This window comes from Fringilla coelebs, assembly GCF_963513975.1.
Source record: "Fringilla coelebs genome assembly, chromosome: 6".
In the NCBI taxonomy this organism is placed as follows: Eukaryota; Metazoa; Chordata; class Aves; order Passeriformes; family Fringillidae; genus Fringilla; species Fringilla coelebs.
Window position 1 is genome coordinate 46,737,968 of NC_140034.1, and position 27,048 is coordinate 46,765,015.

At 54.9% G+C, this 27,048-nt stretch overlaps 1 protein-coding gene across 2 annotated transcripts; it reads right to left on the minus strand.

Annotated features, from left to right (window-relative positions):
* Nucleotides 1-802: 802 nt before the first annotated feature.
* DUSP8 (dual specificity phosphatase 8) lies at nucleotides 803-26,755 on the minus strand (the record flags this gene model as incomplete). 2 transcript variants are annotated; one of them, XM_084207088.1, is made up of 6 exons in its annotated part: nucleotides 803-1,892; nucleotides 2,277-2,400; nucleotides 2,588-2,747; nucleotides 3,853-4,019; nucleotides 20,171-20,309; nucleotides 26,525-26,755. In XM_084207088.1, the coding sequence occupies 6 exons, from the start codon at nucleotides 26,753-26,755 to the stop codon at nucleotides 803-805; spliced, it is 1,911 nt and encodes a 636-aa protein (XP_084063214.1). The 2 variants fall into 2 exon arrangements, with proteins under 2 accessions (XP_084063214.1, XP_084063215.1); XM_084207089.1 differs by lacking the exons at nucleotides 20,171-20,309; nucleotides 26,525-26,755 and adding an exon at nucleotides 10,928-11,366.
* Between the last annotated feature and the right edge of the window lie 293 nt (nucleotides 26,756-27,048).

Genomic DNA, 27,048 nt, shown 5'->3' on the forward strand with positions numbered 1-27,048 from the left:
CCTGTCCCCTTGTTGGTATGCCCAGAGAGAAGGGGGAAAATCTATGTTGTGGACATTAACTATAGAAGGAGCCACAGGCCTCAGATATTGCTTAGAAACTCGTATTTCAGATTTAAATACCATACACAGTAAAAATAGAGCTGAAAGTACCGCCCCACATTGTCTGCAAATCATTGCCAGAATGAACAGCTTCAATAAATTAAAAACAAAACAAAAAAATTGAAATATTATTTACGTCTCAATAAAAATTGCAGTAAAACCATTTACCTTTTCTTTTGTGTGTGTGTTTTCGGGTTTTTTTCTTTATATTATATATAATATATATTTATATATGTATAGGGCTGCTCCAGTGCAGCATTTTTAGGATACTTAGCCAGAGAAACACAGCGGAGCATGCTCAGTGCACCAGGGTGCAGGGAAGGGGGCAGCTGCGGCCCCCCGTCCAGGTGCTGTGCCCCATCACCACAGCCAAAATTGCAATCCCTGCCACTTCCCCAACTCTTCCCACTTGAGTTTTATGCCCAAATTCTGAGTGTGGGTCTCCGAGGGCTGGGGCACCCTGGGGATGGGCGGGAAAGGACCAGGGTGAGTGCAGGAGGGACACTAAGCATCCGCCACTATGTTTCCCGACTCTGGAAAGACTCGTCCACCTTCGCTTCGGTTTCAGCGCTTGCGCTCCCGAAAATGCACGCGCAAGTATAAATACACCCCCCGACCCCACCGCCCCCCTTCCCGCTCCCCCCAGCTTAAATATCCCCCCACCCCAGCCCCGTCCCAGGTCTCCAGGCACCCCAGATGAGTGTCAGGACACCTCGATGATCTCCATGCTGCCCGAAAAGCTGGACTGTTTGCTGATTTTGCCCAGCTCTTCCCGAGCCCTGCCCTCGGACATGGTCTCCTCGAATTCCATCTGGCAGCTCCTTCGCTTGAATTGCTTCTCGGCGCCGGCCTCCTCATGCCAGCTGTGCCGCCCGTCCCGTGGCTCGGCCCGCGCCTTGTCCCTCAGTCTGATCTCACATCCGGCCGCCGCCGCGCCGCAGCCGAATGGCGGCGGGTACGGGCCGGCGCTGGGAAAGAGGCCCCCGCCGCTGCCGCCAGTGCTGCCGGAGTCCTTGCCGAAGTACCAGCCGGCCTCGCCCGAGGCAGCGCTGGGGGACTCCAGGTGCACCCCGCTCCAGGCAGCGGTGGCGGCGCCGGGCGCGGGGGGCGGCTGGCTGAGCCGCGGTGGCAGCCCGTCCTCGGCGCCGGGGCTCTTGCGCGTGGCGCAGGTCCCGCCAACGTTGAGGCTGAGCCCGTGGGCCGGCGAGCCCGCTGCGTGCCGGTGCTTCCGCCGCTGCCTCACCTTGGCCTCCAGCAGCAGCTCGGGCCCCGTGGGCCGGTCAGGGCTGTCCGCCCCGGGGGAGAAGGGGCTGAGGCTGCCCGAGCCCGAGGGGCTGTCCAGCTTGCAGAGTTTGGGGGCTTCCCCAGGTCCAGGGGGCCCAGGGGGGTCCTGCCGCAGGCCGGGGGAGTAGGCAGACTTGATGTCCAGGGAGAAGGAGCGTTTCAGGCGGTTGGTGTCCTGGATGCGCTCGGAGGAGAGGTGCAGGCCGTTGAGCCCCTGCTGCAGGGTGGTGGGTGACAGGACCTTTGGGGTCCCGCCCTGCCGCTCGGGGTCACTGGTGGGGGATGCCGAGCCGGTGCTCCTCGGCACGTCCTCGGCCTTCTCTGAGGTAGGTGTTAGGGCATGCCGGCTGCTCTCAGCCACCTCCGCCGCGTCCTGCTGCGCATCCCCCTCGCCCCAGTCGCCCTTTGACTTCAGGGCCTTGAGGAGCTTCAGGCTCCTCTCGTACTCCAGGAGCTGGCCCAGGAAGTTGAAGTTGGGCGAAATGGATGGGCGACGGTCCTTAACAAACCTGCCGAAAGGCACAGACAACCCCATTGGTGCTTAGTCCTTCAGTGGGCCACCTCTACTCTCTCAGTTTCTTTAGGGAGAAGAGGCATCATCAAGAACCTTCTGACCAGACCCTCCAAAGAAAAGGATCTTGGGGAACCATGGGGCCTTGAGATGCCCGAGTATTAGAGCTGGGAGTGCCTCCCCATTCCCTTTTACCACTCCCAACCATTCCTTGTTGCATGCATTTTATGACAAGGTTTGGTTTGGTTTTACTGGGACCTAGCCAAAGCAGGACAGATCTTCAAGGAGCCCTGACTCTCTCCTTCTGGGCTTAGTCTGCTTTCCTTCCCTGGAGTGAAGCATACCGGCATAACCCCCCCAGTACCCTCAGGGGAAAACTCACCTGTAAGCATCATCTGATGACATACCCATGGTCTTCATGATGTAGGCGATGGCAATGGTGGCTGACCGGGAGATCCCAGCCAAGCAGTGCACAATCACCTGGCAGCTGGACACCTTAGCTTTGTCTGGAGCATGAAAGACGAAACAGGGAGAACAATGATGGTGAGCAAAACGGTTCTAGCCTCCCTCCCCAAACCCCAGCCCCTTTGTGTGAGAGGACAACAGTTGCTGCAAGCAAGACCAGGGAGGACAGAAGAGTTCAGGTTGTGAAGGCTGAGAATTGGAAGGTCTGCAACCATAAGAAGAGCTCACCGATGAATTCAATGGACTTGTCCAGCCAGGGAAGCAGCTTCTCACAGTAGTTGTCATTGACAGGAATGCGCATGAAGTGACTATCACAGATGAAGTCTGGCTTGGGACAGGAGTTGCTGGCATTTAAGACATAGCTTATCCCGTTCTGTGTCATCAGGTCCTGGTGGGAAAGAAGCCATCAAATGATCAGCTGAGTTCAGCCCACACCATGTACTGAAGGTCAGTCTTGCCATGCACACTCCCTTCCTTTTCCCATTCCAGCATTTTCTCCTGTGGGTCTCCTAGTGCTGCCTTGGCCTAGTTGATGACAATACAGCAGAGACCAGCTGAAAAGGTTGTATCAATGACACAGGTTTCAATCTCAGCAGATCTGTATTTTGGTCCAAGTAAAGTGGGCAAGGCCAAAGACACCTGGAAAGGGGTTCCAGAGGGAAAAACCCAGCAACCCCAGTATGAGAGAAATAGGCAATACAAGAAAAAAATTAGCAAAAACTCTGTCTGAATGCTGTGAAGGTATCAGCTGAGGGAGAAAGGAGACATCTCACTAACAGGGTGGAGTCACTGGTAGCACCCTATGTTAACCAATGTGACCAGAAGATGCTCTATCCATAGGCAACTGTGAGGCCTTGCATAGGCAATGCTTCTCTTCTCCAGCACACGGCCACATTGTGGGGACGGCAGAAAACACAGTTTCAAAACACGAACAAAACCCTCCAAGGAGGTAGGGAGAGAAGGAAACCATCGATTTCCCTGCCTGGCATTGGCTCCTCAGGATTTTGGCCCCAAGATTTCAGCCCTGGGTCTCCAGTGGCCCAGAAGCCTGCCCTTCCAGCAGGCTTGATGGAGCCAGTCTAGCTCCCAGGCTCACATTCTTGTCATTTTTTTCTTTCATTTCCTTCTACTCCCTGTACATAATTTCTCTCTCCCTCCTTTCTGTCTCCAACTCCAGTCTGGTATCATGGTCCCTCTCCCTCCTTGCCTGCCATGGATGAGGATGCCTGGCTGGCTCCCTCATGACTGCAGTAGGCAGATGCTTGGTAGCACTTTAACTACAATTCCTCCTTCTTTCTTCTCATCATTACTTTTCCTTTAAACAAAATTCCTTCCCTGGTGTGACATCACAGAACAGCCTTTCTGGCACCTTTTGAAGGGCACTGTGTGGTCTTCCCACTGTGAAGGAGAGAAATCCTTAATACCTTCACCCCTCTGCATGACTGGGGTCCCCAATGGGACAGGGCAGACATGTCCCCTCAGCAGGGTTGTACCTTGTTCAGGACATCCTTCTGGGAGCCCAGGTAGAGATGTGGCAGGATGCGCGTGGGGCCAACGTTGGCCACAGGCAGGCATGGCTGCGAGATGCTCATCGGCAGGATGGCAGCTGGCTTCCCCTCACAGAGCCCTGGGAAGCAGGATGAGAAGGTGGCAAAGCCTCCTGTGGAGAAAATGGGGACATTGAGCTTGGAGCAGCACAGCCAAGGTCATCAGTAGCTGGCACCCCGAGGCCCAGACTGGGGACAAAGTGGTTATAATCCTGCAGCCCTGAGAACAGAGCCTCCAGGGGCAACAAGCCACCAGCCACCACCAACCAGTGCACAAACATTGTGATGGCCATGACACACAGAAAGGAATGGAGAACCAGCTCTGACTTTTCTCTGTCACAGCTGGATATTAATGCACATGTGAGGCATCCCACACACTCGCCAATGAAGTTGGCTCTTCTCAACTTCATACAAATAACAGGAAGAGTTCTTGGCTCCCTACTATTCTGAGGACAGGGTCACCTTTTGATACCAAAATTCATCAGGGCACGATGACAACAAGCCAACCCACTGAGACACAAAGCTCCTGGGGTCTGGGAGGTCGGCCCAAACCTTTCTGCATTGGCTACACTTACACATCATGATTTCTGAGAGATGCCCCCTCTGCCCAGCCCTGCCAAGCCCATGATTTCTGCCACACCATGGTGGCATAATGTTACTTGCAGGCCACTGCTGTTTTTCATGCTCTGACCTTGCTGAATGTGATAGCAAGCAGTGTCCAGTTTACTGCACCAAGCTGCTGGGCAGTCACACTCAGCCTGAGCATCTTGAAGCCCAGTGTTGAAAGAAAACCCCCAGGTGAGGTTGCAATAGCTGGCACGTGTCGGCCAGAGGTATTGTCACGGTGTCTGGCATGGTCAAAAGCCTGAGAGCCAATCCTGAAAGCCTGAGCAGGGCTGCAAAGCCTTGCCCTGCTTGCACAGCAGGCAGCAAGGAGAGCTGGAAAACCCCCGGTGCTGGTGCATGTCCTGCACAGTTGCATAAGACCACTGATCCTGATCTGCTCTCACTTGCTGATCCTGTACTCCAGGATAGAGCCAGGTCTGGTTAGCAATGGCCTAATTCCACTCCCCTCCAACTGAGGACATCTGGGTGGCAGCTTCATGCAATGGAGAGGAGCTTGAGTCATATCTGCCTCAAGTCTCCCTTGAGGTTTTCCCAGTTATGTGAATGAGCAGATGCAGCTTGACATCACCCAAAGGGCAGAGAGGACTTGGGGGCTTGACTGCCTTTCACTGTCAAAGGGACCAGTATGCTCTCACGAGATCCTTTTGAAAGCCCAAGTCTCTGGACTGAGCACCCTGAGAATCCCTGGCCCATCTCCACAGCTAAACAAGACCTTCTAACGAGCCTGTCCTCTCCCCTTTGGAAGCAGGGCAGCCTTGGCATATTCTCAATTTACCTTCTCCAGCATTTTGGCAACATTTCTGCTGATCCTCCTGGAGCACCTTTCTGGCTGTTGGTGTGGCACCCATGCTCTAGAGAGGCATGACTGGTGCTGCAGACAACCCATCTGACATGTTTGTGAGATGAAGATGATGAAAGCAGTGCACAAAATCATGCTCACACCGCTTGGGAACATCCAAGGTCCTCCATCACACTCCATCTTAGCACCTCCTGGTGTCAACTCCCACTGACCTAAGGAAAAGGTGTCCTTCAACAAACCTCTTTCCTCCCCTCTTTTTTCTTGTCTGGCAGCTAACACACCTCTCAGCTTTAAAACCCAGTAAAGACAGGAGGGGTAGAGTTAAAGCACCTTATCTTTTCCAGCACTTCCTTTTCTCTTGCTCCCTCTGAAATGACATCACCTCTCAACTGGGACATTAAATCAGAGCAAAAGCAGGAGGCCCAGCACAGGTGCAGCATAGCTCTGGTTACTGCTCATCCCTGCACTGTGGCCCCATTGCCAAGGGCTGTCCATCACTAGCTCTGCATGGACACATGTGACCTCCCTGCTTTGCCCCATGCTGATGCCTGGGGGATGCTGGGGCAGAAACCCTGGGGAAGTGTTTCCTTCAGATGCCCCTAGAGAAGCCTGCAGGACTTGAGTCTGAATGGGGCACAGATGTGACCCCGGGCTTGTGTGAAACAACACGGGAATTTTTCTAAAGGAACACAGCACATTTTTGCGGAGCAGGGCACACACACAAATGCAGCCGCAGGGGTCAGTGCCTGTTCTGGTCCATAGGTGCCCAGCCTCTTGCACTCACTCACATCCATCAGGAGCTGCCCAGGGCAGTGGATGCGTTTGTATGGCTCTTTAAGGTGGCTCATAGATCAAGCAGGTCAGGGCATGCTGCTCTCTGCCCATTGCCTGCACCCACCACACTCAGCTGGCAGCAGATCCTCTGCCTGGGGAAATCCAGGCAGGAGCTAAGGGGGCTGTGAAGCAGGCAGGGATGTTTGGAGAGTGGCAGCAGCACCCTCAGCTGCAGTGCCTACCTGAGCAGGCTGCCACAACTGGAGGATGCTGGCACCTGAAATGATGCCCTCACTTGTCCTAAGCAAAGCCTCAACCCTGTGTCCGGGAGTCCAGGCATGCTCCCAGCCCCCCTGTCCTCATCTCCCCCATACTTGCAGCTGCTGAGGGCAGTCTGGGCTAGGGGGAAACCCTAGAGATGGGGGCAAGTACTTGACACCATCCCAACGTGGAAGCAACGCTCACCCCACCCTGCAGCGGCTGCTCCCGCGTGCCTTTCATTTTTAGAAAGTGAAGCAGCTCTTCAAACAATCCCAAAGGCAGTGAATGTCCCTGGCTGGGCTCCAACTGATACTTGGGCTTTCCTCCTCTATATGCCCCTGGCCATGGATCCCAGGTTTTGCTGGGAGAGAGCAGCAGAGCACAAGAGGCAGCAGCCGGGTTAGCACCAGTTCTAGCCGTTCCTCTTTTATTCACAATGCTCATGCCAGGAGCACCATTTCTCTTGGCACGTGTGGAATCAAGGTTAGGAAGGATTTGTATCTGTCATGGAGTGGATGTTTGGGGATCTCTGGTTTCTTTTGGTGCAACAGGGACCTTGCATCTCCCTCACCCAAGGTTTCACTCACCAGGTGCTGACCACCCTTCCACCTCCTGCTGTGTCCTGCAGAGACCCCTCTGGGCCAGCCCCCAGTCCTGCTCTGCATGGCCCTTCTGTCAAACAGAGGAGAGGGGGAAAACACCACAACTTCTCCCCTATCCCCATCTTTGCCAGGCCCTCCCCTCTGCACATTTTCCAGCTGAACATCTATGATAACCACGAGTGAAATTGGATTTATTGTGAGAACAGATGCTGCAGAGGGAAGGCAAAGAGCCTGGGAATCTCCCCAAGCCTGTCCATCAGGCCAGGGGGAAGATGCCAGCAGCATCTTTGAGCAGGCCCCTGTGGTACCTGCACTGCTGCAACTGTTGGGAGGCGTGTGACTCCTCCCCTCCAGCAGCAAAGTGCACAGGGAGGAGGCTTTCTGCCCTTTGCCAGGCCCTGCACCAGTGCCTGCCTATGGCCCTGAGACTGCTGCAACCAAAGTGAACAAAAACAGACATGGAAGGAGATTACAAGATGTAAGGACAGAGATGTTGCACTCCTGAGCTGGGACCCTGACACAGCTGGGGAACTCTCCACTGCCCTGGCTGTCACCTTCAGGTGGTTGTTGGGGACATCGTAGTCATAGCTGGGTCACTGACAACATCGCAGGCAAAATCTGTCACCTGTGAGTTGTACTGTGCCCTTCTCTGCCAAGGCTGGGCAGCAGTGGTGGTGCAGAGAAGGTGACATAGAGGGTGACAAAGTCCTCGCTAAGGACAGGGATGTGGTGTGGCATTATTTTCTTCTGGTGATAAGCCTTAGCTTTAGGGATTTACAATCCATTAAGCTACATGAGATGCTAACAGAGACAATGCTGAGGATAAAAAGAAAGGTGTGGGACACATGAAGCATGGATATCCCAGCTCCCTGTTGTTCCTTGTGTCCCTTCCTGCACTGAGGACATCTTTGAGGCTGGAGGTGTAAAGTGGAGCTGGGGCTTGAGAAACCTCTCACACCTTGCTCTGATGGCTGCACTCTACGCATTTATCTCCAGCCCCATGGACTCACCACCTCCTTCAGAGGCCTCTGAAATAACCCAACAGCTCTGCCCTTAGTGCTGTGGCCTGCTGGCAGCAAAAAGTTGCAAAAGGGCTGCCCAGGGCACCGGCCTTACCCCAAAACTGCTCTTTAAGAGAGCCACATGCCTCTTGAACACCCCCAGCCCCATGAATCTCATAGAAGTTCCCCTAGAGACACACCGAGCAGCATGTCCTATTCAGCAGCCTCCCCCGTGCATTGCAGGCTCAAATGTCCCCACCAAGAAACAGGGAAGAGGTGACATGTCAGAACTGCTGTGCTATCAGTTTGAGGCAGCAAAGAGGAGGGGATCCAGAGGTGAAAATCTGCCCTGGGCCAGTAGCTGCCACACCCCACTCCTCACCTCCAGCTCTCACACCGGAAGCTAGAAGGAGACCTGCAGGGGTATTAAAGATGTGTTTTACAGCCCACCCTTATGGTTGCAATAATGAGAGGTAGAGAACAGCAGCCGGAGCTGTTCAGACAGTGGCTCCCCAAGCAGCTGCCAGAGGTTTTGCAGCAGCCCGCAGCCTCACCGAGGAGTTTCGTGCCAGTGTCTGTGCTGGAGACCCTCTGCCCTGCTAAAGCTCCTGGCAGCTGAGGGGTCTGAGAGAGGCCAGGCTCTGCCCGGCTCTCATTAAAATGCCTGTGGTGGCTGGGAGCTGCTGCCAGGGCGGCACGTGGCAAGGAGCAGCGGGGCATGCAAGCGAGCACGCGCCTCGGCTTGCTGCTGGAGCAGCCGCCACGCCGGCATGGCTCCCTCACTGCTGCGTTGTCTTGGTGGCCAGGGTGGTGCCTGGATACCCCCTCTTCATCAGCCCAGCCCCTTGGGGGACATGCTGCTCCCAGCACTCTGACCCACCCATCCCCAAGTGTTAAAGCACCTTGCTGAACTGAGGTACAGCAGGAGATGACAAGAGCTGGGGGGACCTGCAAAACCCCAGCCCTCACCTGCATTATGCTCAGCCTTCTTATGACAATGAGCCTTAGTGCTCGGCCGAGCATCTCTGCCGCAGGTTGAATTGAAGGACAGAAAATGGAGGAGCCTGGCAGGCTGCACATCAACCCCCAGAGCCGCTGGGAAAATCCCTCTTTACAAAATGCCATCTCCCCGGCTCTCGTGCTGGGTGGGAGCCTGCTGGAGCCGGCAGCTAAGCCAGGCGGCATGATGAAACACTGCTTACTGCCACCCTTACTCACTGTGCTCCAGGGAGCTCCGGGGCTTTGTCAGCATTTCCTGCTGCCTGGGACGTGTCTGAATTTCCCTCCTGCCTTCATCCTCACTGTTTCCCCGGGTACTGTAGTCCCTTTTTGAGCCCATCAATGCCTGATGTGGACATAGCCCATTTGCTTGTGCATCCTTCCCACAAGCCTGGTGAAATCCTGGTGCTCTGCAGCCTGCCCAGCTTGCCCTCTCCTGGCCGATGCTCTTTCGTGTCCCCCCATCTCAGTGCATTGAAGAGAGATGTCCAGTTTTCAACCAGTCTCTTTATCCACTCCTCCAGTCCCCTGCCCATGTTTTACCATCCCCTCATTTGGCACAAAATTTCATCACCCCACTGTTGGCTCGTTTTTAGTCGGTTTTTTTTTTTCCCCAGGCAGTGGGGATGAGAAAGCCGATGAATCAGCCCTATTATGGATTCATGTGCATTCCCTGTTTCCCCAACCGTCACCCCAAACAGCCTCTGTCCATCTGCTGCTACAGTGCCCTGCTGCCTCCCAACCTGTGCCAGCCCCCTATGCCTTGCAGGCTGGTCCCAGAGCCTGATCCCATTCTCCCAAAGAAACAGAAAACATCTTTTTAAAAAGGAAAAGCAGCAGAAAGGAAGCCCTCCGCCTACACAACCACGGACACACTCCTCGAGCTGTTGAGCTTGATTTTCCTCTGATGACTGTGCCTGCTTTGGACCAGCCTTACTCGTTCTAAGTAAAGAAAAATGTGTCATTTCCAGGAGTGACTTATTACTAATGACACCATCACTGGGTTATGTGCTTCATGCCACAAAAACCTGTCAGGCACTTTTAGCAGCCTCCCATTTTAAGTGGTGATGGAGGGGAAGTTGCTTGATTCAACCCTTCGGTAATCTAGGTCATCCCAGGCTCGGCATATTTTTAAGCTGCTCCAGTTAATATCCCCTTTCCTCCGCGTGCCCTTCGCCCTGTCACTGGGGGGTGTAAGCACTGCAAAACCCCTTTCTGAAAGAAACCACCCAAGACGGGCAGGCAGGGCAGCGCTGGTGAAGCGAAATGGCTCCGGCGGGCAGCTGCCTGGGTGCGGGCAGCAGCGCAGCGCTCTGAGCCGATGGCCCCTTGTTCTCTGCGCCGTCCTCGCCCGTCCTTGCCCCGCGCACTCTGCTCTGCCGGTGCCCCCTCGCCCCCGCAACCCGGCGCCCGAGGGCGCAAAGATGCTGGCGGCAGATCCTCCTGGCTCCCGCAGCTTTCCTCCTTCCCTTCTCCGCTCCCTCCGCGCTCTCGCCAAGCTCGTCTGGACGGCGAAGGGTGCCGGGGAGCCCGGAGCGGTCCCCGCGGCCAGACAGTCTCACCGGCCCCCGCACCGGGTGGGAGGGCTGCCTAGCGCCGGGGCCGCTGCAGATGCTTCTGCCCGCTGCAGGCAGCCGCTCACCTGCCTGAAGGGGCTGCCCTCTCCGTGCAGCTCCCGTCCCAGCCCGGCCGCCTCCGCCGGCGCTGCGCACATCGCCCCTAGCTGGGGACCGGCCATCGCTCCGCTCCGCTCCCCTCCGCACGCTCCCCGCTCGCTTCCATCTCCCCGCTCGCCAGCTGCCTGCGCTCTTTGTATCGCCAGCACCGCGCTCCGCTCCCCGCCGGCCACTCGGCAAAGGCGATCTCCGGCCCCCGGGCAAAGCAGGGCTCCGGCGGCGCAGCCCCCTCTTCCCGCTCCGTCCCCATCGGAAGGAAAGGCGCCGGGCCGGCTGACAAACCTCTCTTGTCCCTGCTCTCCTTCATCCTGCGCACCCTTATTTTCAGCTTCATCTGCCCCTCGCGCATGTCTGTCCAGAACTGGTCCTCGGAGGGAGCAATCATTACATCCACGGGCATCCAGGCAGCTGGGCTGCGGCTCGCGGGGGCACCTCTCACCGTCGCCAAACAACAGCTGGCGGGCAAACAAAATACTAAAAAAACCAAAAAAGCGCCCCTGCAGCAGAGCAATGCCAGCCTCTCCCCGGCTCCAGCCTTCAGGCTGAAAAAATAAAAACCATTAAAAAAACCCGAGCGGGGTAGGGGGGCTCGGCGTAGCCCCCTTTCCCCGGCCGCCCCCCTCTTCGCCGCCCGCTCCAGCCCGAGTGAGCTCAGCCCGGGAGCAGCCGCCCCATCCGCCGCCGCGCTCGCTGCGCGCCCGTACCGCGCTCATAGCTAACGGGTCAGGCATGCGGCCGCATTCCTTACTCAGCACACAGACACGCAGCACAACGCCGGGCTGACATATGCTTCGCTCCCCGCTTAAAGGCGCAACCGCGATTTTCTCGCCTGCCCAAAGCCCCCCGCAGCGAGCGGCCGCGGCGGGAGATGGATCGCTGTACCGCGCCGGCTTTGGCCCCGCGCAGCTAATATGGGGACGGGAACGTGGTGGGAGGAAGCTCATGCCCGCACCTCATTTTAGCACCTGCCAGGGCGGTGTGCGATCAAACCCCCACAACGAAGGGGGGATGCAGCACCGCACTCCATCCCGGCTCCCTACTGCTCCTCGTAACGTGAAGGCACCCCACGGCTGCACCCCCTCCCCACAGAGGCTCCCGGCAGGACCAACGTGCATCCCCCGGTCGATGTTTAACTCTGAACCCCAGGACCAGAAAGGGCAATGCCATGATCTCAGTTTCCCAAGAGGGAAACTGAGTCACAAAAGATTAAATAACTTCTCCGGGGCTCTTTGGTGCAGGGCAGAGCTGGGGACGAGACAGCAGGTCCCTAATGACGAGCTCATCTTGTCCCTTAATGTCTCCACTGAGAGCATCACCCAGGAGGATGCTCATCCTGGAGTGGTCCCAAACAGCTGAGGATGAATAGGTCCCAACAGCTGGCAGGAAAAGGGGCTGCTGGCACTGGGCTGCTCACACCTGTGCGTGGCCATGTCAGATGGAGTTATCTGCCCGGTCCCAGCAAAGCAGGACCCTGGTCTGGAGGAGATGTACCCTCTGCCAAAGCCTCCTCACGTGCAAAACTCCAGCCAGAGGGGTCATGTGGGAATGGTCTTTCCTGGTCTCACTGGGGATCTATCCATCTCTAGGGGCTTCTGAAGCAGGTGGGGAGTGATGTATTTTCTTCTTTGCATTTGTTCTGGGGAAGAAAATTACTTGTCCCCCGCTTCCCACCCGCAGAACTCCTTAATACATCTCCACACAGCTCCTTACGAGTTTATTGCTCTGAGCCCAGGCCTCCAGAAAATCATTCAGGATTATAGTAAGCGGGGGAGAGAAGGGGGGGGACATGTATTGTGCCTTTGAAAATCTGAAGCTTTATGGGCTGAAAAACCCCAGGCTGAGCCATATGTGAGTGACTTCAGTGTTTTTCCTTTGAATGACATCACATGAGATGAGGTCATTGGCATTAACTAAGTGCTGTCTCCTCCCCCCCACCCCGAGCGGAGCCAGCCTCCTAACGAGCCTTGTTGTTGTAACAAATATGGTTTGATTATTATCAGATGTGGGTCAGAGGTTGGATAAAATTCAAAGCGTGCTCCAACTAGGCTGGAAGAGAGAAGCAGCCTTCCCCCACAAGCCATGCTCGGGAAGCTGCTACCACAGCATGTCCCCAGGGCAATCTGTGGTCCCCCACGTTTGTCACCACTGTCACTACAAGGGAGGGCGCATGATGCTGGTGGCCAGTGCCAACGCCTGCCAGGGATGGAGGTCCCTCTGTGTCCCACTGCCACTGCCCCAGCAGAGCTCTACCCTTGTTGGTGGGTGATCCAGCTGTGACCTGCTCTGGTGGCCGTGGCTGGGGGTCTACTGGGGGGACCCAGTCACTCTACTGGGGTCACTGTGTCATGCAGGGGCAGTGGGCAAGGGGCATGCTGCAGGAAGCATCTAGTGAATTAGGGGGTACAATATTCAACCTGCCCCTGACCCAGAGATGCACGAACAAAATTTGCCTTTTCTCACTGCCCCTCTGATTGTCCATCTCCCTTAGGTTTCCAAGAGCCCTGGGCACAAATTATTTTGGTAATGCCAGTGTCCTTCACGATGTGTTTGGACTGATAGTTCAGTTCAGAACTCCTGGGAGCACCAGGTGGGAAGCTGGGCACGAAACCACCAAGTAGAGCTCAATGAAGGAGGCTTACCAGTGTCCCACACCCCTCTGATCCTCAGCAAAAGACAAGCAAGCACAGATAGCCAGCAGCCCCCTTCCTCCACTAGTGGGAAGTCCAGCCACATGGAGATGCCACCTGCAGCCACCATTCCCCAGGCAGCATCCTCCTCTTTGCTCTCTCCCCATTTTCTGCACCCTTTTGCCAAAACCAGTATAGGGGTTGGCACCTGGGGCAGGGGGCAGCTGGCAAGCAGAGAGATAAAAGGCAACATCCATAGTGCAGAAATATATTCCATCTATCAGTTGCTGCTCCTTTTCCCCAGGTGCTCCTCCTGGCCAGGATGTCACCCATCCTGCCTCCAGCCCCTATTTATCAGTGCATCACCCAGGGAGAGATGCCCAGCCTAGTCAGCTTCACTTCACTCTCATTGCCACAGCACTCACTGGAAAAACATCTGCTGCAATGGGTTGGAGAGACTCATGTAATCCTTCTGCAAGAGCAGGGAGCAGGATGAGTCCCTGTCCAGCACCTACATACCTTGTCAGGACAGTGCCTATAGCCTGGCACAAGCCCAGCTGGGCAGGGCCAGTGGTTCCTCTCTCCACCCAGCACTGGGACCTGGTAATAATTGCCAGTGACGACCTTTTGCAAGTATGCAGCACAGGCCCAGGGAAAAGGGGGAGGCGGATGAGGGGAGGCAGATTTCTCAAAAGGAAGGAAACTGTAACTGGGCAGTGGCCCCTACCCATCAGGATCTCTTACTGGGGAAGTTGCCTTCCTCCCCTTGACCTTCCAGAAATAAGAAATGAAATTACACAGCAGTTTTCTAAGGCATAGCAATCAGAGGGCTGCTCTTCCTTACACCTCTTCTCCTCTGTCCCACTCTGCCTTTGACCCTTTTGCTTGCCTTTTCTGGGTCCAATGGTTAAAAAACACGGCCAGAGGGGGAGGGGAAGCTCCTCAGGGTAATTATAGAATCGGGAAAACAAGTTGTCTGACGACAGCGTTGCTAAACAGGGAGGTTTAGAGCATAGGTCTGGAATACAATCAGCCCTGCACATACGTGACCTGGCTTAACCCCTCCCAGGGATGCAGTCACTGCTCCCGCCGGGCTGAAAGCCTTCCAGGCATCTCCTGCTTGTGGTTCAGGGTGAGAAGGGGGCACCTTACTCCACCTCTGCGCCTTGGACTGAGGGAGCACTCCCTAGGGCACCCACCAGGCTGGGTGTCTGAAGCTGGATGCCAGCACCCACTGAAGAAAGGCTAGAGGGCAAGAAAACACAGTCCTGCCCTGGCTAAAGTGGTCCCAGATGGCTTTGCTGTAGGAAAGGAAGCAACTCCTCCAGGGATGTTTTGCATGAGAGGAAGGGAGTTTCAGAGAGTTACCTAAACCTCCAGGATTGTAAAAATCACAAATCCTGGTATTCCCATTTGATTTTTTAATAAATGCCTTTCCCTCTAGGCTGGTATCAGCATACTACCTCCAGTCCTCTGGACAGTCATAAGAAAATCATCACCACAGGTAATCCCCGTGCACCTAACCACCTGCAGCCTGAAGAAAAGCTGGATGTAAGACCCTGTACAGCCCTTCTTACCCTTCTTCCATTCCTGACCATCATGTGGGCAATTTTACATGAAGAACAACCAGAATCCCCATTCACATTATTTACAAAGCTGGTTCTTCAAAACTCCCAAGTTTGGGAAAAGCAAGAAATTGAGAGTGCTATGGGAGCTCTTTTTCCTGTCTCATCCCACTCCCATACCCTCCTTACTCATACCCACACTCCTGCCAGCTGAGCATCTGCTTCTTTGGGTTCATCACAGTATGCTATGGGATGGAGATGGCCACAGGTAGGCAGAGGTGCTTGCAGGAGGCTCAGAGAGAGTAATGAGACTTAAAGGAAAATCTTGTAGGTATATCTGATGGATTCATGCCAGTAAGTGCCCAAGTGCTCTTAGACATTACAGCCTGAGGGCACTTGAAATAGCCCTAATGTTTGACCTCCAAGGGCATCTTCAGGCCCATGTACTGAGCAGAGGCTCTGCTGGAGTCAGGGGACAAAAACCACCAGCTAGTGCATTCTGCACATGCTGTGTCTCCAGCAGACACATTGACAGCCCAAACTCAACAGGTGAAATCATGATGCTGTGCAGAGTGGGTGATGAGGGATGAGACCATCAAATCCCCAGCTGCACTCAGATCCTGCCTCCCCACTCCTATCAGACAGTTTGTGACTGATAAACCCTGAGATTTGCTAATGTGGTTAGAGCATTGTGCAAGTGACACCCATGGGTTTGAGGGTTTGATTCCTGTATGGGTCATTCATCTAAGAATTGGACCTGATGATACTTGCGGGTCCCTTCCAACTCAGAATATTCTGTGATTCTGTGACCAAAATGTGGGTATTTGGGGTATTTTCTTTCTTAGGTTTTAGTTGGTTTTTTTCCTTAATCTGAGTTTATAAAGCTACCTTAATCCTGGTTCTGGATATCCTGCTAAGCTTTTATCTTCAGCATATGCCATGACTACCTTTGGATGCATATACTGCCACTCCAGCCTCTGAGACTCAGACTGATGGCAAGCCCCCTCTGCTCTGCCCTGCCTCTGCCCTGCTTTCACACCTGCCTAGCTTGGCTTTTTTCATTCATCTTCTCTTTTCCTCCAGAACAGCTCCAGCCCAATGTGTTCCAAGAGGAGCAGGCAGCAAGGGAATGTATAGTTGGCATGTGGCACCAACACGACATGAGACAGCATTATGAAATTTTCAGCCAAGGATGAGCAAAGCCATGTTCAGTCACCCTGATGTTTAACCTCTTTTTAGGGCTGTCCCTATACAGAAAAAAAAAAAAAAAGTGTTTTTTCTTTCCTTCTTTCCTTTTTTTAAAAAAAATTAAAATAATCCATCTCTGAGTCCTTGTGTCTAAAATAATTGCAGTCAATGCTTCAGTGCTAAACCCACTCATGCCTGGGGAGCCCAAGTCAGCTCCTGCAATGGAAATCCCCTTTCCTTTCTCACTACTTCTTTTTGCCTGCGGCAAAGTCACCTGTCTTTGGTATATTCCCCAAAATCCCCAGAATCTCAGCCCCCACCCAGATCACTGCAGCCATGCAATTACAACTCTCTGCAGCCGTGCTGAAGGGCCATGGCACCGCCGGGCTGGAGAGCCCTGGGTCATGGCCAGCCTGCTCGCTGAGGAGGATGGTGAGTGAAGGGCTGGGAGGGATTTGTCGCTGATGATATTGTTACATTCTTTCCGAATCCTGGGAGTAAACAGACGCTCCAAATTTAGAAAGAACAGGACTGGAAAATTTAAACATTCCTTGAAGAATTGGTACAAAAGCGGGGGGGGGGGGGGGGTGGGCACTGAAGATGATCTCACACGCGCTCCCGAGCCAGATGAAAAGCTCATGACTGGAGTTCAGAACGCAGTTGAGGGGCCTGTTTCAGGTTGGGGAGCAATGTCGCAGCGGAGAAGCTCCCCCAGCACATGGAACTGAGCAAAAATAGCCTCTGTCATGCAAGGGGTGTCCCAAGCTCTGCAGCCCAGGCTGTGGGGCCATCACTGCTGGCCACTCTGCAGAAAACCATCCTGGTTTTATCTCCAGCTGGCACACGGCTTCCAGCGTGGGAGAGAGGAGCCTGGTGCTCAGCTAAGGACCAGAAGTAGGGACAGGATGGGTGACTGAGCATCATCTGGACCAGCATCCCAAGCCCTCAGCTGTCGCTTTTAGCCACTGAATAGGAGTAGAAGAAAATCTCCACACTGCCTGCTGCAGCTGGACAAATGGAGAGGAGCTGGTGAAGCTCAGCACCCACACCACAGCCCCACACAGAGCTCTGGGCAGGCTCCCATACCAGAGCTGGCACATGGGAGCTGTCAGGGAGCAATGGAGCCAGACTGCTGCTGCTGCTGCTTCATAAGCAGATAATGCCTCTTAATAAAAACCAAGCGGGTGATTACAAAGGGGAAGAATAAGGGAGGAAAAAAATAGCAAGATTAAAAAAAAAAAGGAAAAAAAAGGAAAAAAAAAAGCAGAAAAAAAGCAAAAAAAGCAAGGGTTTGTGCTGAAGTAAACAAAGGTTAAAGAACAGTCAGGCTCCTGCAGGAATAGCAGAGCTGGGCTGGGAGGGAGGGGGCATTACGTAATGCAGGAAAAATGTTGGCTCCATTCAGTTTTCCACCACTTCATGTGATGTCAGGAAAACCATATAAATCAACAGTCTTTCTGCTCCCACGGATGGAGGGCAGCAAGCAGCACTATTTATACTTACACAATTAAAAAAAAAAAAAAAAAGAAAAAAGAAGAGAAGCTGATGATTTCCAAGACTGGGAATAATTGACTCAGATTCTTCCCTGCCAGCCACTGGAATCGCTGCTTCTGGGCTGTTAACCCTTGAGGAGTCCCTGGCACCAGTCCTGCCACCCCAGCTCCCCCATCCTCACCCATCAGCCTCCATCAGCTGCTTCAAGGGTCAGAAGGTTGCTGGCCTGGAGGTGAGCAGGAACAGCCAAGCCTGGTGTTTGCATGAGATGGGGACACGGAGGCACAGACCCCAGCATTTGCTGGGGCTGAGAGAGCTGGGCAGCACAGAGGGGCTGTGCAGGGCTGCCACACTGAACTCGGGACCCTCAGGACAGCTTCCCTGAGGTAAATGGCATCCACTGAGGGACAGGCTGAAATTTTCCCAATTTTGGGATTGCCAGCTCACTGGGATCACAAAGCACCTCCAAAGAGAACTCAGGCACTTCTTCTGAGACACCAAATGGGTTGGGGCAAGACAAGATGCTTGAGGCGCCGGAGTGGACAGACTGAGGGGTTAAACCCCACAAGGGCAAGGGTTCAGAATCAGGCCCACTCACACATCCTGCCCCAGACCACCAAGCACTCCAGAGCTGTCTCTACAGCAGCCCATTGCTGCCCACAGCGCAGGCAGGAGGAAGCTGTGCCTGTCAGCAAGTGTGCCCAGCCTCCCCTGGATGCTCTGCACAGCCATTCCAGTCATGATTTCCATGTGAAACACTGCTGCCATGACCCAGTGTTCCACATTTCAGCTCCAATTTTTCCCCCTGCTGGTGGCCCACGTTCCACATAAGGCTGAGGCCCTGCTGCACTTTTAATTTGGGAGGCTTGAGCTTTGCTTGGTGCCTAGCACACCCACACTCCTGCTTGGGGCTCCTGCGGCCCGGGAGGATGGAGATGGCTGTCCTGATGATGGAGGAGGAGAGTGCCCAAGTGGGGGACAGCAGGTTTGCTGGCAGGGGTTTGGTGGTGGCGTGCTGATGGCTGAGGGGGTGGCACGCTGCTGGAGCGTGCTGTGCATGCAGCTGGGGGCACTGGCACTGTGAGGCTCCCCCAGGCACCTTGTAGGCCTTAAGGCAGGAAAAGGGGTTTTCAGGGACACCTCAGGCAGCCCTGTCCAGCTCCAGGAGGACTTGGTGGGGCAGGGCAGGGGTTTGCAGCCAGCACACAGCTCTGCTCCTCACCCAGCCCTGGGAAAGTGGCAGCGGGTTAGGGGGTGCTAAGGTGACACCACCAAGGCTATTTCCTGACCCATCCCCATGACTAAGCAGGTTCCTTCCCAGATGCAACTGAATCTACCATTTCCTTCTCCTGCACTACATGCCAAGCTGTGCCCTAGTTTATGCCACAGTGACCTTGGAACCACAGGCACAGCTACTGAAGCAGGCCAGGGACTGCCATAGCCAGCTCAGGGAGGCATCCTCCAGCACTGGCCTCAGCAGAGCTCCTGCAACCCAGGCCACAATAATTAGCTTGAACATGATTTCATGTAGTCCCTGCTTGGTTTTGTTGGTAGAACCCAGGGCCAGGGGGTTTAATCCTGCTGTTTCTCTGCTCCATTCTCCCCATCACAATGCAGCTGCTCTAATTCAACAGCACTTACCCCTGCCTTGCATGGGCAGGGCTCCTTGAATGCCACTTGCCTGTGCTATCTTCCCCCCCAGTTACCCTTCCCCAGCATCTGTCACTCTGCGGGTGTGGCAGTTCCCTCCATCCCTGTGGTGTCCCAGGGCACAGAGGTCAGTACCCTCTGCCTCAGCCCCAAAGCAGTGTCCAATTGCCACAGGATGGGGACAGGCTTGAGGGACAGAGGTGATTCCCATCCCTGTGCTTTTGGCACTGTTTAGGAGCGTGGTTGAGCTCAGTGGGACGGAGGGGCTGCACGGGGCAGTGCCTGCCCACCCATCCATGGGCAGAAAGCTCAAAGGTAGGCAGCCATCAGGGCATGGCTGTCCCAGCCAAGGGGAATCAAAGGCATCTTCAGCTCTCCTCAGGCAGCTCTCCTCCTGCCTCTCTCTTCTCCTCTCTGCTGGGCTGAAGCTTTTCATTCACCTGCCTCGCTTCAGAAAGGCTGTAGTTAGGGCAGCACGTGCCTCCTCCTGCCTGCACATTTGTGCCTGGAGAGCATCATCTCCAGCAGACCCTGACTCACTCAGTGATCACGCTCTGCCCCTGCCATCCTTCTCCTTTCCAGTACATCCATGGATTTCTTCTCCTGCCCTCCCTTTAACAACAGCAAGAGGGAGCAGAGTGCCTGAACCGGGTCTGGTCCTTGGCACATTGACCAGGGATGAAGCAACACAGGGATGGGAGAACAAAGGGCAGCTTTTGGATGGCTGGATCCATGCCACCACAGCTCCTCTGTACCCTCCTCTTTCATTCACCCTGGCTGGTGGAGAGATGGACAGTGCAAGGAACGAAGGCATGGGGAAGACTCAGCGATGCCAGCGTGGGCTGAGCCTCCTCAGCCTGCGTGCAGAACTGCCTTCCTCCACCACAGCCACTGGTGGCCAGGGCAGCGGGTGCACATGGACACGGACGGCCACAGCTCCATCACTGCAGGCTAAGGGCATGAGTGCCCCTGGAGATGCAGCAGTAACCCAGGGCTCCTACCTGTGAGGATGGAGACGCTGTGGAAACAGCTGTCCAGCTTGCCCAGGAGGATGGAGAGGAAGCTGTCAGCAGCCAAGCCGGTGACATCCCGCGTGCTCTGGTCGTAGACCACCACGTCCTGGTGGTCCTCGGCCTCCACCTGCAGGGGAGCAGCAAAAAACAGGCGTCAGAGAAATGGGCTGAGCACTGAGGATTCCACTGCACTGTGGGAAGCAAAGCTGAATTTAGTGGTCACACAAGCAGGAAATTCCAGCTCCACACCATTTCCACAAGCTGGTTTTGACTGCCAAATGGAGTGTCCAGCCAGGCTGGGACTCTGCTCCATGGCTGTGTCAGTAGAGCTGCCCACTGGTGCACTCTCACCAACTACAAGAGCTTTTGAGCATCCTACCCAAAATCCTACCCAAAAGAGGGTCACTCCTCCCCATAACCCACTCTCAGCTTGCTGTTACTTAACTGCATCCCAGAAATCACCATGACTTCTTCCACCACTTCCTCCCCAGCCAACTTTTTCCTCAGATACTCCTCCTCAGCCTGGCTGGTGTCACAGGGACAAGAACTCAGAGATTTGGGAATGGTTCTGCAGATAGGGGTGCTGCCAGCACAGCCCTTGTGCTGTGGCTGGAGTCAGTGGGGGCTGGATCAACAGCTCTTCAGGGCTCAGCCTGGGGACACCATGCCACTACACGTCACCCCAAACCTGCAGATCACCCCTAAGGGCTGAAGGAAAGGGAAAATCTCTTCTTTTGCTTAGTGGATGTTCTGCGTGATGCTCTTTCTTCCTTTTCTTATGTGCTGGGGTCTGCACACTGCAGGGATAAACTGGGAAGAGCGGAAGAAGCTCCTGGGCTGCTCTCATGTGATTTTACATACCACAAACTGCACCTGCTGCCCACCACTGCAGGGATCAAGTAGGGCAGGTGTGATGGTGGGATAACCTGCAGGCAGGAGTCCCCCTACGCCCGGTGATGACTGGATTGCAATGAGAGCACTCAAGGCACAGACAGATACCCCATACCTACCTGAAGGTCCATGCACCAAAAGGAGATAAAAATCCTCACAGAAGCATAGCTCAGCTCATCTGCTGAAGAGCTGGGTGTATGGCACACACCTGCCCTGAGAGCACCTGCCCTTCCAGCCCGCAGGGTAAGGCACATCCATCGCATCATGGGAGGAGGGGGAGGCAGCAGCAAGCAGGGAAGGAGGGAATGTGTGCAAGCTCTCTTCTCAGCAGCTAGCGCTGGAGCTGCCCATTGGCCACCCTGTGCCAAGCCCTCTCCAAAATGTCTTTAGGAGACCACTTGAACAAGGTACCACTCATGGACACCCGCCTCGTTTTGCTGTCTCACTGCCAAGCCCTATCTCACCACCAGAGCAGATTCGCTTGGGTTGCTGTCATTATTAATGCTGCTTTCACACCCTGCTGCAGGTGCTTCCCTGCTCAGCAACGTGAGCACCATCCAAATAAAACTGCAGGCAGCACTGATTTAGCTGAGCTCATCAGATCTCTGCGCCGCAGCGGAAGGACAGCCCCGCGCCAACAGAAATCCCCGTCGGGGCACCACGCACAGCTGTGCTCCAGGAGGGGGGCTCAAAGGACCCACCTGTCCCCAGCCTGGCACCAGGGACTGGAAGGCAAAACTGGCCCCACGGCTCAGCAGCATGACAGGAGGCATGAAAGGGCAGCATAAGAGGGGAGAGAAAAGGACATAGGAATTTTAAAATAAGACACTGAAAAATGACTGGAGCCACCTGAGATAAGTCAGATGAGGATCTACTCCAGCATCTTTTCCTCAGCCAATCCTGATGCAGGACTTTTGTGGGAGGTCATCCAAACACAGCTGGAGGGAAACACGGTGAACCTACCAGTCTTCAGCAGCTGCCTAGCCCTTCAAGGCTCCCTAGCACATCCCAAAGACCCAGTTCTCACCCTGAAGTCCCATGCCAGGAAAAATATCTTTCCCCAAAAGTGAGGCAGGAACCACCCTGCAGTGGGGCAGCGGCTCATCCCAGCTGCACAGTCCATGCTGAGGAGGCTGCAGGAGAGATACCAGCACTGGCTGAGCAGTGTTATCCCACAATAGGATTTAGTGTTCCCTCTGCATGGGAAGGCTTTGTTTGGGCCATTACTGCAAGGTTGCTGCGCAACGGCAGAGATGTGCAACACGGTTTACATCTTATTAAAGTTATAAGGTTTCACTAAATGTAAATGCCAAACAAGCGCTGGCCTCACATGGCCTGGCTGCAGAAAATAAATACCTGGCTTGCTGGGGTGAGGATACCTGCAGGAAGGTCCTGTGGAGCCCTCATGGAGCATACAAGGATGCACTGGCATCCCAGCTCCTCACCACAAAGGGAAATAAGACACACGTTTAATCAAGCACATGGGTCTCCCATTAATCTCATGCCCTCCTGAAATGCCCCATCTCTGGCTTTAAACATTGGGAGTCTAGAAGCTAACTGGGGCAGTGGAAGGTAAAGCTGAAGAGATGCTCCATACTAGATTCCTGCTTCTGCGGACAGGACAGGGACATAGCTGACAACAGAGGTATTCTTCTGAGAAGCAACACTTTCATGGGGGTTGCTGTCATCCCAAGACTGCTGAAGTAACCCCAGGCATCACCTTCCAAACAGGGTTCCCACACCCATCTCGCAAGGGACAGGAGGGCCAAGATGAAGCAAGTCTTTTGGCTCCAGATGGACGTTGAGTGGGGCTTGCAAACCCATGCATGCCTTTGAAAAGCTGCTGGCCCACTCCAGTGTTGGAGGTGTCCCAGAGCAGCTCCCCAAGAACAAACCTCCTCCCTGCCAAAATCCTGGCTGGAGGGATATGACCAGCCAGGAGCCAGGACCACCTAGCCAACAGCTCCAACCAAACCCCAGGTGAGAGCATCGATTCATTGCCTTTGTGCCAAGCCCTGTGCCTCCCATCGCTGTCCCCACTCTGGCTGGAGTAACTCCCACATGGACATCAGTCCCCAGCACTGCGTGCACTGCATGGTTAACACAGCTTGGGTCCCAGCTCTGTCTCTCCCCAGCTGCCAGGCAGGGATAATGATGCTCTACAGGTGATCCAGGCTAAGATAAGAGTGAGCTATTATTATTATCCCAATTACTACTGACATCTCAGTCACGTATTGTTTCAAAACACAGTGAATCACCCCACTGAAACAACAGGGCTTCCATCAACATAAAAAGCAGCCAGGCTCAAGGCTCAAAAATAAGCCCCAGCTTTCCCTCAAGCAAAACAGCTGCTTGCAGAGCCAAGCTCCTAATGCAAATAAATAAATATTCCCATCACCTGAAGAGACCCTTGTCTTGCCTCAAAGCATGGTGTAGTTGCTCTGGAGACTGCTCCATTTCAGGAAGTGAGAAGTGGTTGAGAGGTGGACTTTCCAGAGGGATCTTGAAGACGTAAAATTTTCAACATTTCCCTAAAGAAATGCTAGTGAAAAACCCAACCAGGAATTTCCCATAACCTCTGCTCTCCAAACTGCACAGAGGACTGAATTATTCCAGTTATCAGAATTTATTATTGCGAGAGTTTATTATTGTCAGCACTGGGAGAAGGGTTCAAAACCAACCAGAAGCAGTTATGTTGGTACCATTTCTGTGTGGAGGGAAATGACTGTAAGAGGAATTGCTGCTGCAGCTTTTCCCAGATTGGGCACCATGGGAAGATGGTACACACCATGCCTTGGGGAGCAGTGGCTACTGCAGCTGCCACAATCGTAAAATCATAGGAATTGAAAAAAAGAAAGGGATTTTAAATGTCTCCATTTTTTCTTTCCTCCCAAATGGTCCTTTCCACTCCTTGCTCCAAAAAAAGCCAGGAGCTGCTGTTATCCCACAGCATCACTCCAAACTGCAGCCTACAGAACCACTGCTAATGGTACCCTTCCTTAACTGCAACATGGAAAAGGAGAGAGTAAGCACTGGGAAAAGCAAATTAGACAAATTCTCCCATCCCCCCCTGCCAGCACGCAGGCAGGAGGAGCGGCGTCGGCGGCCAGGTGGGGTTTGCCCACATGCTTTGCCCTGTATCAGCCCGTCTCCTTCCCAAGGAGGCGAACGCCACGCTTAGAATGGCTGGGATGGGATGAGCAGGTTCAGCTCTCTTTGCTGAGGCGAGGAGGAGTGGGACGAGGCGAGGACTCGGGGCCGCTCTGTGGCTGCCCGGGCAGCCCCGCGCCGCTGCCATCCGCCTTTGTCTCGGCAGCCCCGGCCGGCCGGGAGCAGGAAACAGGAGGAGGGCGGGAGGCCCGTCAGGAGGAATAATGGGGCCGGACAATCGCGCTACTGATGTCACCCTTCCTGCCATCTGCTCCCCACGCCAGCCGTGCCCCCCACCCCCCAGCACCGTGGAGCCAGGGGCAGAGCAGGGCTGGGGGATGTTGACCAGCGGAGGCAGGGAAATGACACAGGGTGTCAGAGGTGTAAATCAGCTTTCAGCATCCATTCTGGGGATCTGTGCACCTCGAGGCAGCAGCTCACAGTAATTTCTCGGGGTCCCAAAATGCAGTCTGACTGAAATGGGAGGTGGGGAGAAGGAAAAAGGGCGAGAAGAGAGTTCATCACCCCAAAATACAAACACACAAGTGCATGCACAAAAAGGCCTGGACACCCCAAGCGACAGCCACCCCGCTGCTTTATGTCAGATGAGAACAGGGCAATGATCCCCTCCCAGTATCCCGCTCCAGCTTCCCAGGACAAGTGGCTTAACGTCTCAAGGGTGTCTTGAAGCTTAATTAATTCCTGGGCTGCATGTATTGGGAGAGCCGGCAAGCGGTGGGCATGGCAGGGGCTGTGCAGAGCAGCAGCAGCAGTGGGGACAAGCAGCCTTCTGCCCATGGATGTGCCAGGAGGGATTTCAGCCGCATACGAAAGAAAAGCAAAAAGGATTTAAAGGCGATGGCAACGCCTCTCTCCTCTTCTCCTAGCATCCCTGGTTACAATGACATCCTCAGCTAGTACGTGGACCATTATGCAATGATCCAAGAGCCAGGGGAAAACGATCCTTCTATGCTCCTTCTATGGGGACAGAGCAGGGAATGCCAGGAAGGACCAGCCGGCCCCTTCGGGAGCCCACTGCTCCCCTGCAGCTGGCGAGCTGCAGGTTTGCAGGCGGATGGCATCAGCTGATGTTAACTCTTCCACGCTTCCCCCTTCCCTATCATGCTCCTCTTCTTCCTCCCCCTTGCGCATCGCTTGTTCTGCTGCTGCTGCCGCTCCACGTGACAGCGGCCACTGCAGAGGTGACCCTCGCCGGGAGGAGGGCGGCCGCTCCGCTCTCCTCGGAGCTTGCGAAAAACTGATTATTCTGCTTTATTCTCCAGGGGATTTAAGAGCAGCTAAAGCCGTTCAGGAATCAGTCTCTGCAATCCCCTCCAAATCGCCCAGCCCAGAGCATCACCGCCGCAGATTGGCGCGAGGCCGCCCCCCCGCACCGCCAGTCCCCTTGATCCCGCGGGTGATGTCACCGCCAGCCAATGCGGACAGCGGTGGCTCCTCGGGGTGGCGGGGCGGGGGGGGGGGACACACGACGCAGATGGCTCCAGCTGGGCCCAGCATTTGATTAATCGCCTGAATTACCCTCGCTTTGCCATAAAATTACAAGGCGGGAGTGGGGGAACGGTGGGAGCGAACTGGCAGGGCTGTGATGGCAAACCACCTTTCGGAGGGTGAACCACCCGCGGGCTCGTCCCGCGGCCGCTGCGGCACCCACCGGCGCAGCCCTCCGGCAGCATCTCGGCACCCACCGGCGCAGCCCTCTGGCAGCAGCTCAGGAGGGCACGACACAGCCCACGGCCCCGCAGGGACACCCGGCACTGCTCCGGCCGGCGCTCCAGCCCAGCTCCGTGGCTCGGAGCCACCTCTATTATTTAACCAGGAGCGATAGAGAGAAGCCTGGGAGAGATAATATGCCATGACACCGGATAAGAGCTTCTGGCGTCACAGGGGAGGAGGATTACATGTCCCTGAATGGAGTTAGAGATGACAGAGGGGAGGAGAAGAGTTTTTAGCAGGGGATTAAGTTTACAGCTCCAGGAAGGCTTTGGGGGGTTGTTTGCTGTCATAAGACAAGTCCTAAAGCTGATATACCTGTTAGACTTGCTTGGGGAGGGCTCCTGAAGCAGGGAGCCACGTCAGTGGGGTGGGGGCAATGAACAGGTCCCTGAGGACAGCCCTGAGGCCAAATGAGCTCACACTTTAGCTCTCCAAAGGGTGTCAAAGAGATGCTGGCAGATACTGGGGTCAAGGGATGGACCTGAGGGATCCCTTAGGCCAGTCTGCATCCCACAAGAGAAGAGCATGTGAGCACCCACCAGGAAAGGTGAGGGTCAGATCCCTTACCTTCATCTTGGAGGCAGGCTGGATGAGCTCTGTGATGGAGACCTTGTCCTGCTGCAGCCTTCTCTTGACAAGCTTGGAGCAGCAGATGTTGACGGAGCTGAGGACGTGCCAGGAGTTGTACTCCACGAAGGAGCGGCTGTCGATGACCAGGGTGCCCTCGGCTCCGTTCCTCAGGAGGCTGGCCAGCTTCTTGGGGTCCATCACCTTGCGTGGGAGCCTGTCCCCAGCCATAACGGGCCAGTCCCCTCTATGGCAAGTGGGGAGCAAGGGGTGGAAGGGCAGGGCACCCGTGTCCCCAAGGGGAATGAGCGAGGGGTGAGGGGTGAGCAGGGCAGCAGCTGTCCTATTCTCCTCACGCTGCTAATGCCCAGAGTGCCAACTCATTGTGCTGAACCTGGAAAGAGAAGAAAGGAGACAACAACCCATCAGCTAGGCAGGATGATCTCTGGATGTCTTCAGAAGAACCTAGGGTGCAACAAGCCACACTTTCGAGGTGTGTTCTCCCAGCCTGCTGGCATGTGTGG